At 37.0% G+C, this 14,886-nt stretch overlaps 1 protein-coding gene across 1 annotated transcript in view; it reads left to right on the top strand.

Annotated features, from left to right (window-relative positions):
- The window catches only part of EPHX4 (epoxide hydrolase 4), a 43,033-nt gene extending 40,271 nt beyond the window's left edge, over nt 1–2,762 (top strand). The window contains exon 7 of the mRNA XM_046017298.1: nt 1,416–2,762. Coding sequence (XP_045873254.1) covers nt 1,416–1,647 — 232 coding nt within the window. The 3' untranslated portion in view covers nt 1,648–2,762. The remainder of the gene's footprint in view (nt 1–1,415) is intronic.
- Nucleotides 2,763–14,886: the final 12,124 nt, after the last annotated feature.

Genomic DNA, 14,886 nt, shown 5'->3' with positions numbered 1-14,886 from the left:
TTTATTATTTATATATTATACATTACATTTTAATGTATAAATATAAATAATAAAATACATAAATATATATAAAGTTCAATAAATGTACACAATTTATATACAATATCCATACTCACATTTCGTGTTGAATTATAACTTGAGAATTTTCTCATTTTATAATGTTATATATTATGTTATTAATATATAAATATATACTAATATTTATATTATATTTGTATTCATATATAATATATAAATAAATATATAATATATAAGTACATAAGTATATATTATAAATATATTATAAGTATATTACATTGCATTTAATATATTTATAATATATTAACATGTTATTATTATATAAATATAAATATTATATAATATATAAATATTATATTCATATAATTTATGTGTTTATATAATTTATATATGTAAATATAAATACATTCATATGTGATATATTTAATATAAGTATAAAATATAAATATATCTTAAATATATTATGACTATATTAAAATTAAATATATATTTAATTTACATGTATCTTACATATTTATTTACATATTTTATTTATTTGCATATATTATATGTATATACAAATATAAATTATTATAATATTATTTATATGTTTATATATAAATATATAAATACATATATCTTTATATTTAATATATTTATAAATATATATTTTTCTATATTCAACTATATGCATAGAAAATAACCAAAAGTTTATCTTTTATTGATGGAATTATGCATGGTTTTGTTTTTTACTTTCTTTAAGAAAATACACAATAAATCATTGTTTAAAAATAATCTTCTTGCAAAATAAATATAGTGTCATTTAATGGTAAAGTTCAGGCTATGTATATTTTCTGAATTTTCACTTCCAATTTCACATAAAATGTTATGTATCTAACAAACAATTTAACATATACTTAAAATAACACCATTTAAAACTCTTTCATCACACAATTCAGAAATTCTGGTATCCTTTTAAAGCAAATTATTCTTCATAGTGATGAATTTCATATTTAATTTATAACCTTCATTATAAATTTTGCTGCACTCATCTGATTAAAAATTTTATTGAGCCCTTTCTTAAATAGCCTTTTAAATTTTTTATTGTATAGATTGATTGCCTAATACAGTGTTTCTCAACCATTTTTTCATCATCACCTCCTTAAGGAGGCTTTTTAGACACTTTTTTCCTAATTTCCACCCCCCATGAAATTTTAATATCTGTTTATGTACTATGTGTATATTCATGATTTATACATTAAAAAAATAATTTTTTTTCACTCTCACAAGAATCGATTTTCACCCCATTGGTGGTGATATAGCCTCCTTTGAGACTATATGGCTTAAAGAAACATTGCAGAAAAATGTTACTTTAACTTTTACAATGAGTCTCAAATCCATGTGTTTTGTTTTCATAGCTGCCTGCCTCTCAAACATCACATGGTGACCATTCCAACACTACTACTGTGGGGAGAGAAAGACGCATTTATGGAGGTTGAGATGGCTGAAGTCACAAAGATTTATGTTAAAAATTATTTCAGGCTAACTATATTGTCAGAAGTCAGTCATTGGCTTCAGCAAGAACAACCTGACATAGTAAACAAACTGATATGGACATTTCTGAAAGAAGAAACAAGAAAAAAAGATTGATTTTCTATATCTTCTATGAGGAGCCTATAATGAAATGTCTAAATAATTTCTAATAATTGTTCATCAACCTCTTTAAGCTTCAGTAGGAAAAAATGTTTTAATATGCTTTATCATAAATATCCCAACAAATGATATTGAAAAAAATCTGAGAATGTGTGGACTTGTAACATGATGTTGATTTTCTTCTGTTGAATTTTGCACAGGAAAGCATCTGCCTTAAAATGTGTACATTGGTACAAAAAGGAAGTTGGGCAAGTGGCTCGGTTTTTATTTCTTGCATTCTTTACCCTGTTAACATCTGGTGCCTTTTACAAATGTATATTAAAGATTAGCTGTGCCACGTTTAAAAAGGCAAACCTGCAATGGTATAAATTTTCATTTTATTGTTCAAAACTTCTTTTTACTATTTTTCAACCATTAAAAGATTCTATTGTCAAATCTCTCGGATTTATAATATGCTTATGAGTTTGAAGGCAAAGATGATTAGAAGAATATGCATTCTTAAAACAAGTTATAAATTCTATTTATCCTGGAAAGATTAACACGAGATAATGTAGAGATTCTCATGTATACAAATGTGTGTGTGTATTTAATACTGCAAAGTTGGAAAGCACATCCATCAAATTACTTATCTTAATTTTCCAGCTAAGCTGGCAAGAGATTTAGATGAAAGATCAAAATATCCTTTTGTCCCAATAATGCAACTGGAATTGAATTCTGTACTTCCTATGTGCAATAGAATCTAAGCTCCACAAAGCATAAATTTTTTACTGTTTTATTACCTGACACATATCCAACATCTAGAATAAGGGCCTGGCTCCATTGTAGGCACTCACTTATCTATTTAATGAATAAATAAATATCTGACACACTGCTAGGCAAATATAAAGGAAAGATGACAGGGTAATATGGAACTTTCCTTAAGAAGTAGACACAGGGGCACCTGGGTGGCTGAGTCAGTTAAGCGTCTACCTTCTGCTCAGGTCATGATCCCAGAGTCCTGGCATTGAGCCTTGCACTGGGCCCCCTGCTTCTCACCCTCATCCCCACTCATGCTCTCTCTCTCTTGCTATCTCTGTCTCTCTCTCTCTCTCAAACAAATAAATAAAATCTTTTCTTAAAGATTTTATTTATTTATTCCTCAGAGTGAGCACAGGCAGATAGAGTGGCAGGCAGAGGCAGAGGGAGAGGCAGGCTCCCTGCTGAGCTAGGAGCCTAATGCGGGACTTGATCCCAAGATACTGGGATCATGAACTGAGCCAAAGGCAGCCGCTTAAACAACTGAGCCACCCAGGCATCCCAAATAAATAAAATCTTTAAAAAAAGAAGTATACAGAGAATGTAGTTAAGTTAAACAAGGATTCAAGAGTAGTAACAAACATTACAAATAGAAGTGGGAAGACTTACAGAAGAGAGAATGATACAAGCTCAAGGTAATACTACTCACTCACTTGGGTTGGTCTCATTTGGCCTGGGAGACAACCAGTAATATTGCCAAATCATGTCTCCTTAGAGGCTACAGCTATGTTCCCAACTAAGACTAAATGGTGAAAAAAATGTCTCCCTCACTAAGTGTAGTTCTGATAGTGACAGAAGAAAGTGGAATATCCTTAAGAATTCTCATTATTGTATCTTAAGCAACTTTTATTTATTAATAAAAACCCAACTTTCTATATACATTTTTGCTTGTGTTTCATAATAACATTACAAGATAGAGGGTATTACCAGTTTACAGATGTGAAAATAAGGTTGGCCCATGCCCGTGGTATAATTGTAAGAAGGAGAATCTGACCTAAATTCATTTGGTTATAAAGCCTCTAATCTTTCCAGTAAGATAACAGGCTCTGTATCTACACTGTTTTGTTTTACTGGTAACCTGATGTGCTCCAATAAATAGAAACATCTCTCAGAAACCTATAATTTGACTTTTAATTCTGGGGAAAGGAATTTAAATCAGTAATTAGCAAATTAGCATTGTCAGAGTTGCAAATGTTACAAGGTATAGAAGAGAGCCTGGCTCACAGCGACTTTGATTATGCTTCCCTCTTGATCTTTTCTGAAGGGCAGCAAGAAAGGGAGGAATAGGACTTTGACTGTTTATGTTGACCCAGTAAAATAATCCTGACTTGCTTTACTGGAAACCTGTTACTGACTAAAGTGATTTTAAGGTTTGTTGTTGTTACTTATATCAGTTTGGAATGCTGACTGGTTCATGTGGACTCATGTTAATAATATGAATCAAATGGGCTATGGCTAATTCCAGCCCATGATAATGGATGTATTCTAATTTTCTATGTATGTGGAAGAGGGCTTGTAACAGATATAAAGGCTCATGGGTGCCATCAGTTAAACCTCTTAGCATAAAGAGATATCATGGTCTCTGTAGAGATCAGTTTGTAGGGAGAGTAAATGAATTTGACTTACCAACTCCCAAAACATCTCACAGTAAGTAAACTTTACTGGTAACGGCATTTAAATTTAAAAGTTATAATTAAATACTCATCTATTTAAATTACTATATCCCTAGTAGGCATATAATATATCCTTTAAATATAAATGTAAGAAACCATGTGAAAATAATTAAGCCTATATGTCAAAAGGAAGACATTTAGAAAAAGCAAAAAAGATTGTACTGTTGATATGATTCTAATTCTATTACACGATTTATCATTTTTTCAATTTTTCTGATTTTAAGAAATCATCAAGGGTAATACACCCTCATTTCTTATTAATCCACACTGTATCTGAGAGTTCTAATTATGTGTGACTAGAAAGGGCAGTTGAATATTGGGAAGGGGTTTGCTTTGGGGGCTGCTTTCAGACCCAGTCTACTGGCATCCTGAGACCCCTGAGAAACTGGCCTCATGGCTCGGCCATCCTTTGACTTGGAGATGGAGGTGTTAGAGTCCGCCTTCCGCCACGGGATGATCACGTCGCACAGCCCTCAGTGGCCAACCTCTCCATGCAGCCTAGGTGTGTCAGCCCGTGGTGCTGGCTACATCATCCTCGCTGCAACTGTGCTGGTACCAGTCTGGGAGTCCTGCATCGCCGCCTTCCTCACCGTCTTCTGGCGGATATCCTCACTTTCCACCGAGGGCTGTTCTGCTTGACCAGTCAACCCCGCGCAGCGTTCGGGGGAAAAAACTGGTGCAACCACCCCCCAGATTCTTGTTTCAGGCAACGTTCTGTTTAGCAGCATCCCTGGTTAAAGTGAAAGGGGAAAAGGGACCTTAGATGAGGTCCTCATCTGCGTTACAGCCCCCACACTCCACTTCCTTTAACCAAATCGCCTCTGAGGTGATGCATTTTGGGGGAGAAATGGATAGGGGGTGCCGTGGAGGGGAGGGAACTGTGGTCACAGAGAGAATGGAGCAAACGGGGGAACACACAAGAGAACACTTCCCCAAAGCCATTGGCTGGGAAGAGAGAGGGGCTGATTTTTCTGAGTTTTTGCAACAAGTGGGGCTCAAAGAATGGAGTTTTAGAGGTTGGCAGGCTTGGCTGTGATAGTCTTAAAAGCACTGCCCTACTCCTGGAGATAAGGCAGGCAAGCAACCCCAGGGCAGACAATATGATCTGAGGATCACTTAAGGAGCATGGCCGAGGGAGGGGGGAGGGGACGGGACTATTTGCTCTTCTTGGAGCTTATCTGTGAAAGGTGGCATTCACAGAGTCATCTCTCTGGGGACAAAAGAGTCAGCAGGTGCCATTTCCCTCCTCTGCCCCTCAGCATAGGCACAGAGACACCTGCTGAGGGCAACTAACCAGACACTGGCTATTTAGCCTGCTTTGCTCCAAATCCTACACTCCCGTGTTCTGGCATGACTGCCTTTCTTGGTCAAACTTGTATCCATCCCAGTGCTGCAAAACCCTCCCCCAGGAGACCAGTTCAGGCCCCTGCCACAGCATGTCCCTAAAGTTTGGAGTTTTAAAAGTCAACAGGATTGGCTGGAATAAAGCCCCAAGGTCATTGCCCTGCTTCAGGCAGGCAAGCAACCTAGAGACAGATTGCATGAAAATAGCAATCTGAAAAACACCTGAGACACTTGAGGAGAAACTATTCACTCTTCTGGGAGTGCTTCACCAAGAATAGCAAGCACAGAGACCTCTCCCCAGGGATCAAGGAGCAGGCTGGCGTCATTCCCCTCCTTCAGTAAATTGCATAGCACCAACACTGGCTGCCTAACCTACTTATGCCAAGTCCCATCCCTTGTGCTCTGCTCTTGCTGGTTTTCTTGGGCAAGTATGCCTAAAGACCAGTGCAGCAGGCCCCTTCCCAGAAGACCAACACAAACCTCCGCACACAAAATGTCTACTGACCATAGAATTCTGCAAGGCTTCAATTCCACATCAGGTCTTATTTAACAAGTAGACCAGAGCATGCTTAGCTAAAACTCACCACACTCTGGCTAAAGTCCAAACACTGTATACTGCAGGCAAGAAGAGCCTCTGCAGATGATTGACCTGAGGAATAAGTAGCCGAAAAAAAGCAGCAGGGTGCTCCAGGCACACACCAGAGACCCTCATTGAAGAACCAGGGCCTGGACACTATATGACCTTTTCTTCATAAAACCATTACTCTTCAGAGCAGGAAACATAACAGACTTTTCTGACACAGAGAAGAAGACAGAGACCTACATAAAATGCCAAGATGGAGGAATCCATCCCAAAAGAAAGAAAAAGAAAAGGTCATGGCCAGAGATCTAATCAAAACAGATGTAGTGCTCGCTTCAGCAGCACATATACAAAACAGATGTAAGTAATTTAAAGCAGTAATCATAAGAATCTCACTGGGTTTGAGAAAAACATGGACAACATCAGGGAGACTCTTACCACAGAGATAAGAGTTAGAAAAAGCAATCAGAAATGAAAATACATAGTAACTGAGATTCGAAACCATCTGAATGTAATGATTACAAGGATTGAAGCAGAGGATCGAATAAGTGATATAGAGGATAGAATAATGAAAAGTAATGAAGTTTAACAAAGAAGAAAAGAGCTGAAGAGAGAAAGAACGACTATGGATGATGAGAATAGACTGTGACTCCATCAAACATAGTAACATTTGTATCATTGGGGTCCTAAAAGAAGAGAAAAAATGGGGCAGAAGGTTTATTGGAGGAAATTATAGCTAAAAACTTCCCTAATCTGGGGAAGGAAACAGACATCCAAATCCAGGAAGCACAGAGAACTCCCATCAAAATCAACGAAAGCAGACCAATACCAAAATATATTATAGTTAAATTTTCAAAATATAGTGATAAAGAAAAAAATCCTAAAAGCAGCAAGGCAAAAGAAGTACCTAAATTGCAAGGGAAAACCCATAAGGCTAACTGCAGATCTCTACACAGAAACTTGACAAGCGGCAAGTGCCATGATATATTCCGCTTGCTGAATGGAAAAAATCTGCAGCCAAGAATGCTCTATCCAGCAAGGCTGTCATTCAGAATAGAAGGGGTGATAAAGAGTTTCCCAGACAAACAGAAACTAGAAGAGTTCGAAACCACGCAGCCAACCTTGTAAGAAATATTGAAAAGGACTCTTTGAGTGGGAGAGAAAGACCAAAAGTGACAAAGACTAGAAAGGAACACAGAAAATCTCCAGAAACAATGACAAAACAAGTAATTAAATGAAACTAAATACATATCTATCAGTAATTGCTCTGAATGTAAATGGACTAAATGCTCCAATCAAAAGAAAGAGTGTCAGAATGGATAAAAAAAACAAGATCCATCTATATGCTGCCTATAAGAGACTCATTTTAGACCTAAAGACACCTTCAGATCAGAAGTGAGGAGTCAGAGAAAATTTTATCATGCAGATTCATGTCAAAAGAAAGCTGGAATAGCAATACTTATTTCAGACAAGCTAGATTTTAAACCAAAAACTATAACGAGATGACGAGCAGTACATCATAATAAAGGGGTATATCCAACAAGAATATCTAACAACTATAAATATTTATGCCCCCAACTTGGGAGTGCCCAAATATATAAAACAATTAATAACACATATCAAGGAACTCATTAATAATAATACAATAATAGTAGGGGACTTTAACACCTCACTTACACCAACAGACAGATCATTTAAGCAGAAAATCAACAAGGAAGCAAGACAGTGAATGACACAATGGACCAGATGGACTTAACAGATATATTTAGAACATTTCATTCTAAAGCAACAGCATACTCATTCCTTTCAAGTACACATATGACATTCTCCAGACTAGATCACTTACTGGGTCACAAATCAGGCTTCGACCAGTACAGAAAGATTGAGATCATACCATGTATATTTTCCAACCACAACACTATGAAACTTGAAGTCAACTACAAGAAAAAATTTGAAAAGACCACAAATATATGGAAGTCAAACAATATGCTACTAAAGAACGAATGGGTCAACCAGGAATCAAAGAAGAAATTTTAAAAAATGGAAACAAATGAAAATGAAGACACAATTGTCCAAAACCTCTGGGATGCAGCAGTAGCAGTCTTTTTTTTTTTAAAGATTTATTTATTTAGTTAGTTATTTGACAGACATCACAAATATGGATAGAGGCAGGCAGAGAGAGAGAGGAAGAAGCAGGCTCCCTGCTGAACAGAGAGCCCAATGTGAGGCTTGATCCCAGAACCCCGGGACCACGACCCGAGCTGAAGGCAGAGGTTTTAACCCATGGAGCCACCCAGGCACCCCAGCAGTAGCAGCCTTAAAAGGGAAGTTTATAGCAATACAGGCCTACCTCAAGAAAAGAAAAATGTCAAATAAACAACCTAATCACACCTAAGGAGCTATAAAAAGAACAACACACCAAGTCTCAAGTCAGCAGAAGAAGAGAAATAATAAAAATTAGAGCAGAAATAAGTGGTATATTAGGGCAACTGGGTGGCTCAGTTGATTAGCCATCTGACTTTTGATTTTGGTTTAGGTCATGATCTCACGGTTGTGAGACTGAGCTCCACATTGCGTTCTGCACTGCGTGTGGAGCCTGCTTAAGATTCTCTCTTCTCCCCTGCTCCTCCCTATTTCCTCTCTCTCTCTCTATTTTTATCTCAAAAAAAAAAAAAAAAGAGAGAGAGAGAGAGAGAAAGAAAAAAGAAATGAATGGTGTAGATACTAAAAACTCAGCAGAGGGGCGCCTGGGTGGCTCAGTGGTTTAAGCCGCTGCCTTCAGCTCAGGTCATGATCTCAGGGTCCTGGGATCGAGTCCCACGTCAGGCTCTCTGCTCTGAAGGGAGACTGCTTCCCTCTCACTCTCTCTGCCTGCCTCTCTGCCTGCTTGTGATCTCTGTCTGTCAAATAAATAAATAAAATCTTTAAAAAATAAAAATAAAAAAAATAAAAATAAAAAAAATAAAAACTCAGCAGAACAGATCAATGAAACAAGGAACTAGTTCTTTGAAAGAAATTAATAAAATTGATAAACCTCTGGCCAGACTTTTCAAAAAGAAAAGAGGAAGGACCCAAAATAAATAAAATCACAAATGCGAGAGAAAAAATAACAACTAACACTACTGAAATACAAACAATTATATGAGAATATTATTTAAAACTATATGCCAACAAATTGGACAATCTGGAAGAAGTGGACAAGTTCCTAGAAACATATAAATTACCAAAATTGAAACAGGAAGAAATACAAAACTTGAACAGACTGATAACCAGCAAAGCAATTGAATCAGTAATCAAAAATCTCCCAACAAACAAAAGTCCAGGGCTAGATGGCTTCACAGGGAGTTCTACCAAATATTTAAAGAAGAGTAAACAGGGGCGCCTGGCTGGTTCAGTGGGTTAAGGCCTGCGCCTTCATCTTGGGTCATGATTCCAGGGTCCTGGGATCGGGCCCTGAATCAGGCTCTCTGCTCAGCGGGGAGCCTGCTTCCTCCTCTCTCTCTCTCTGCCTGTCTGCCTACTTGTGATCTCTATCTGTCAAATACATAAATAAAATCTTAAAAAAGAAAAGAAGAAGAGTTATACAGGGGCTCCTGTTTAAGTTGGTTAAGCATCTGACTCTTGATTTGGGTTTAGGTTGTGATCTCTGCTTCATGAGATTGTGCCATGTGTCGGACCCCATGCTAGGCATTGAGTGTGTTTGAGATTTTCTCCTTCTCCCTCTGCCCCTCCCCATCTTGTGCACTCATGCTCTCTCTCTCTTTCTGTCTCAAATAAATAAATAAATCTTTAAAAAATGGGTAGAGGACATGAATAGACTTTTCTCCAAAGAATACATACACATGGCAACAGATATATGAAAAGATGCTCAACATCATTCATCATCAGGGAAATACAAATCAAAACTACAATGAAATATCACCTCACATCAGTCAGAATGGCTAAACTCAACAACACGGGAAACAACAGGTGTTGGCTAGCATACAGAGAAAAGGGAACACTCTTACACTGTTGGTGGGAATGCAAACTGGGGCAGTCAGTCCAGAAAACAGTAGAGAGGTTCCTCAAAAGGTAAAAATAGAACTTCCCTATGATCCAGCAAATGCAGTAGTAGATATTTGCACAAAGGAAACAAAAATACCGATTTAAAGGGATATATGCAACCCAATGTTTAGAGCATCATTATCAACAATAGCCAAATTATGGAAACAGTCCAAGTCTCCATTGACTGATGAATGGATAAAGAATAGGTGGTATACAGTCAGAATGACTAAAGCTAACAAGTCAGGAAACAGCAAATGTTGGCAAGGATATGAGGAAAGGGGAACCCTCTTATACTGTTGGTGGGAATGCTACCTGTACAGCCACTCTGGAACACAGTATGGAGGTTCCTCAGGAAGTTAAAGGTAGAGCTACCTTACGACCCAGCAATTGCACTACTCAGTATTTACTCCAAAGATACAAATGTAGTGATCCAAAGGGGCACGTGCACCCCAATGTTTATAGAAGCAATGTCTACAATAGCCAAACTATGGAGAGAGCCCAGATGTCCATTGACTGGTGAATGGATAAAGAAGATATGGTTTATATATATTCTATCTATCTATATATCATATGTATGTGTGTATGTATATATACATACACACACATAATCGAATATTACTCAGTCATCAGGAAGGATGAATACTTACCATTTACATCAACATGGATGGAACTGGAGGGTATTATGCTGAGTGAAATAAGTCAATCAGAGAAAGACAATTATCATATGGTTTCACTTGTGGAATATAAGAAACAGTGCAGAGGATCATAGGAAAAGGGAGGGAAAACTGAATGGGAAATAATCAGAAAGGGAGACAAACCATGAGTGACTCGTAACTACAGGAAACAAACAGGGTTTCTAGAGGGGAGGTGGATGAGGGCATGGGTAATTGGGTGACAGGCATTAAAGTGGGCATGTGATATGAGAGCACTGGGTGTTATATGCAACTGATGAATTATCGTATAGTACTCTGCCATAAAAAAAGGATGAAATCTTGCCATTTGCAATGATGTGGATGGAATTAGAAAGTATTACACTAAGCAAAATAAGTCAGAGAAAGACAAATACCTATGATTTCACTCATATGTGGAACTGAAGAAACAAAACAGATGAACATGGCATGGGGAAAGAGAGACAAACCATTAAACAGACTCTTAACTATAGACAATAAACTGAGGATTACTGGAGGGGAGAAGGGTGGAAGGATGGGTTAAATAGGTGATGGGTATTAAGGAAGGCACTTGTGATGAGCACTATGTATTGCACATAAGTGACAAATCACAGAATTTTACATCTGAAACTAATATTACACTGAATGTTAATTAACTGGAATTTAAATAAAAACTTAAAAAAGTAGATTAGAAAAAAGAGATCTATTGATAAACATTGTTCACCTTGTTCTATTAATATCTATATTTTGTTTAGTGCTAGTGTAAGGCCAGAGGAACATTTTAGACCATTGCCTCTTCTTCATTTTTGCAAAGAAAATATCTCATAAAGAGCTCCGTTGGCAATAAATAAATACACATAACAATACAGTACAAGAAAAATAAAAATAAACATCAGTAAGATATAATACTAGGAATACCACTGAAATGATTATAAGTGATATGGCTGCCACTTAAAATTTTTTTCTAGATATGTAAATGATTATTTAGAATGAGAAAAGAAATTACAAGAGACTATAATTTCTGGAAAGCTGATAATATTACAAACATAAGTTATAAATTCTGACAAATTCTACTTTGAGTCTCATTAAAGGGGAAATTTGTGTTTATAATTGCATATTCTGCATTATTAAGAATATTCCTTTCACTCTACACACCAATGAGAACTGAAACTTCTAATCTTATACCTCCTAACTACCTATATACTTCTAGCACCCTTTGTTGTAAGATATCTTCACATGTGATGTGATGTGACCTTGGACCCTATCCCTTTATGTCATTCTGCAAGATGAATCAGCTAAGTATTCCTGGAAGCCATTCCTGCACCAGAATAGGAAACAATAACTTATGTAGATGTGGAAATGATTGCGAACCAACAAATATGCCTTGCTAACTCAAACTACTGTATCCTCAAGTTATTTTCATTGTGGTCATATCCCAAAAATTGCCTATAGGCACTCAATGCCACCATATATGAGGGCATATATGAGGGCATGAGCAGGGAGCCTGCTTCTCTTCTTCTCTCTCTGCCTGCCTCTCTGCCTACTTGTGATCTCTCTCTGTCAAATAAATAAATAAAATGTTAAAAAAAAAAAGAAAGTCTTGATCAAATGTGGTAAAATTTCCCACCTTTGCAAAATTTACAGAAACATACCCCTAAAAGTACAAAAAGGAAACACATTTCTAGGGATTCCACTGGAGCCTTCTTGTACAAGGAGGGGGAGGTCCCTAAAGCTTAGATTTCATTAGTGAGCTTCCTGGTATTCTGAGAAGAAAGGAAGAAAAGGTGAGAGGGAGGTGAGCAGAGGAGGAAAGCTTAAAGAAAGTGACAGAAAGAAAATTAAATATTGTTCTGAGATCATTTCCATGCATTTCTCACCTGAGAAAGGAGGTGGATAAGTGACACTTTATAATCCTCACTGTCTTAGTTCAGGGTGCTATTACAAAAATACAATGGACTGGGTGGCTTAAACAACCAACATTTATTTCTTATAGTTCTGGAAGCTGGGAAGTCTAAGATCAACGCACTAGCAAATTTGGTGTCTCATAAGAGCTTTCTTCCTAGTATGTAAATAGCTGTCTTCTCACTATATCTTCTCATGGTGGAACATGAGAAATTCTCTGGGGTCTCTTTCATAAGAGAACTAACCCATTAATGGGGGTTCCATCCTCATGACCTGATCACCTCCCAAAGGCCCCACCTCTATATTCCATCACACTAGATATCAGATTCCCACATACGAATTTTGGGAGGACAAAAATAGTCATTCTATTGTATCCACCCAACTTGATATTTCTTTTTTTTTTTTTTAATTTTGTTTTTATTTATTTAACACAGAGAGAACAAGCAGGGGGAGTGGCAGGCAGAAAGAAAGGGAGAAGCAGAGAGAGGGAAAAGCAGGTTCCCCAGTGTGCAAGGAGCCTGATGTGGGGCTCAATCCCAGGACCGATCCCAGGACCATGGGATCATGACCTAAGCCAAAGGCAGATGCTTAACTGACTGAGTCACCTAGGTCCACCCTTCCCCCAACTTGATATTTCCATGATATTAATTCACAAAACCTTAAACTGAATGTAATCTAGTTGTTAGTTATAATATTCTTATTATGATGAAACTCTAATAACTTCTATAAGAATGTATAGGTAAGGGGCCCCTGGGTGGCTCGGTGGATTAAGCCGCTGCCTTCGGCTCGGGTCATGATCTCAGGGTCCTGGGATCGAGCCCCGCATCGGGCTCTCTGCTCCGCAGGGAGCCTGCTTCCTCCTCTCTCTCTGCCTGCCTGTCTGTCTCCTTGTGATCTCTCTCTGTGTCAAATAAATAAATAAAATCTTTAAAAAAAAAAAAAAAAAAAAAAAAAAAAAAGAATGTATAGGTAAGTAATTCTGTTAATGTTGTTAGGAACCAAGAGTTTTTCAGTGCAAGAAAAAAAGAACAGAGTTTAAAAACAAAGAATCTAAAAATCTCATAATATTAAATTTGAATCAGATATAGTATAAATTCAGCAATTTTTTTTTTATAAAAACATGTGTTGCTTAGAAACAACCCAGCCCATTATGCTTAGCAAAATAAGTCAATCGGAGAAAGACAACTATCATATCATCTCCCTAATATGAGGAAGTGGAAAGGCAATGTGGGGGATTTGGAGGGTAGGAAAGGAATAAATGAAACAAGATGGGATTGGGAGGGAGACAAACCATAAAAGACTCTTAATCTCACAAGACAAACTGAGGGTTGCTGGGGGGAGGGGTGTAGGGAGAGGGTGGTGGGGTTATGGACACTGGGGAAGGTATGTGCTGTGGTGAGTGCTGTGAAGTGTAAACCTGGCTATTCACAGACCTGTACCCCTGGGGCTAACATTATAGTTAATGAAAGAAAGAAAGAAAGAAAGAAAGAAAGAAAGAACGAACCCAGCCCAATATTAGTGAGCACAGTTAACACCCAGATTGTGAACTCTATCTACCAGTATACACTAAAAGGAACTGTAGCTATTTGGGAGAATAGCTGGCGTGGAAAATAAACAAGGTACCTAGTATCTGCTTGTGCCAGAAAGCAAGGAAGCTACCACAGATTAAAGAACATGTCAAAGGGACACAGGAGCCAATACAAAGGAACTCCCATTGGTCAGATAAGGCAATTTGAGCATCAAAAAGAATAAATGCAATTGTCTTTGCATAAATAAAAATCAGTGAGTTCATGAAGATAACAAAAATGATAAAATGAACACATTGGAATTAATGAGGTTCCAACTCCTTACTTGGAAAAATGATAGTTTAAATAAGAAAATTAAGTATTTATCCTGCCTTTGCAGTGTGAAATGTCTTTCTGGATATCCAATATTTCTAACTGATGAAGGATGGTTCTTCTTTAAGGAATATTTCCAGCAAATTTCCAGCAAATGAATGATGCAATTATAAAATCATTTTGCAATCCCTAGTTGGTCCAAGCAAGAATTATCAACAGATAAAACTATTAGATGAAAATGTACGATACATTTTAGCAAAATTGAAAGGAGGATAACCAAACATTATGAACCTCCTGATATGATACAAAATGAATTACCACTTGTGGTAAGCAGGATAATGCCCATGCCCATCCTCCCAAAAGATGTCCATATCCTAATCCCAGAATTTGGG

The sequence above is a fragment of the Meles meles genome, chromosome 1 (genome assembly GCF_922984935.1).
Source record: "Meles meles chromosome 1, mMelMel3.1 paternal haplotype, whole genome shotgun sequence".
NCBI classification, from domain to species: domain Eukaryota; kingdom Metazoa; phylum Chordata; class Mammalia; order Carnivora; family Mustelidae; genus Meles; species Meles meles.
The sequence above is the reverse complement of the archived record's forward strand: the minus strand, read 5'-3'. Positions and strand labels throughout refer to the sequence as shown.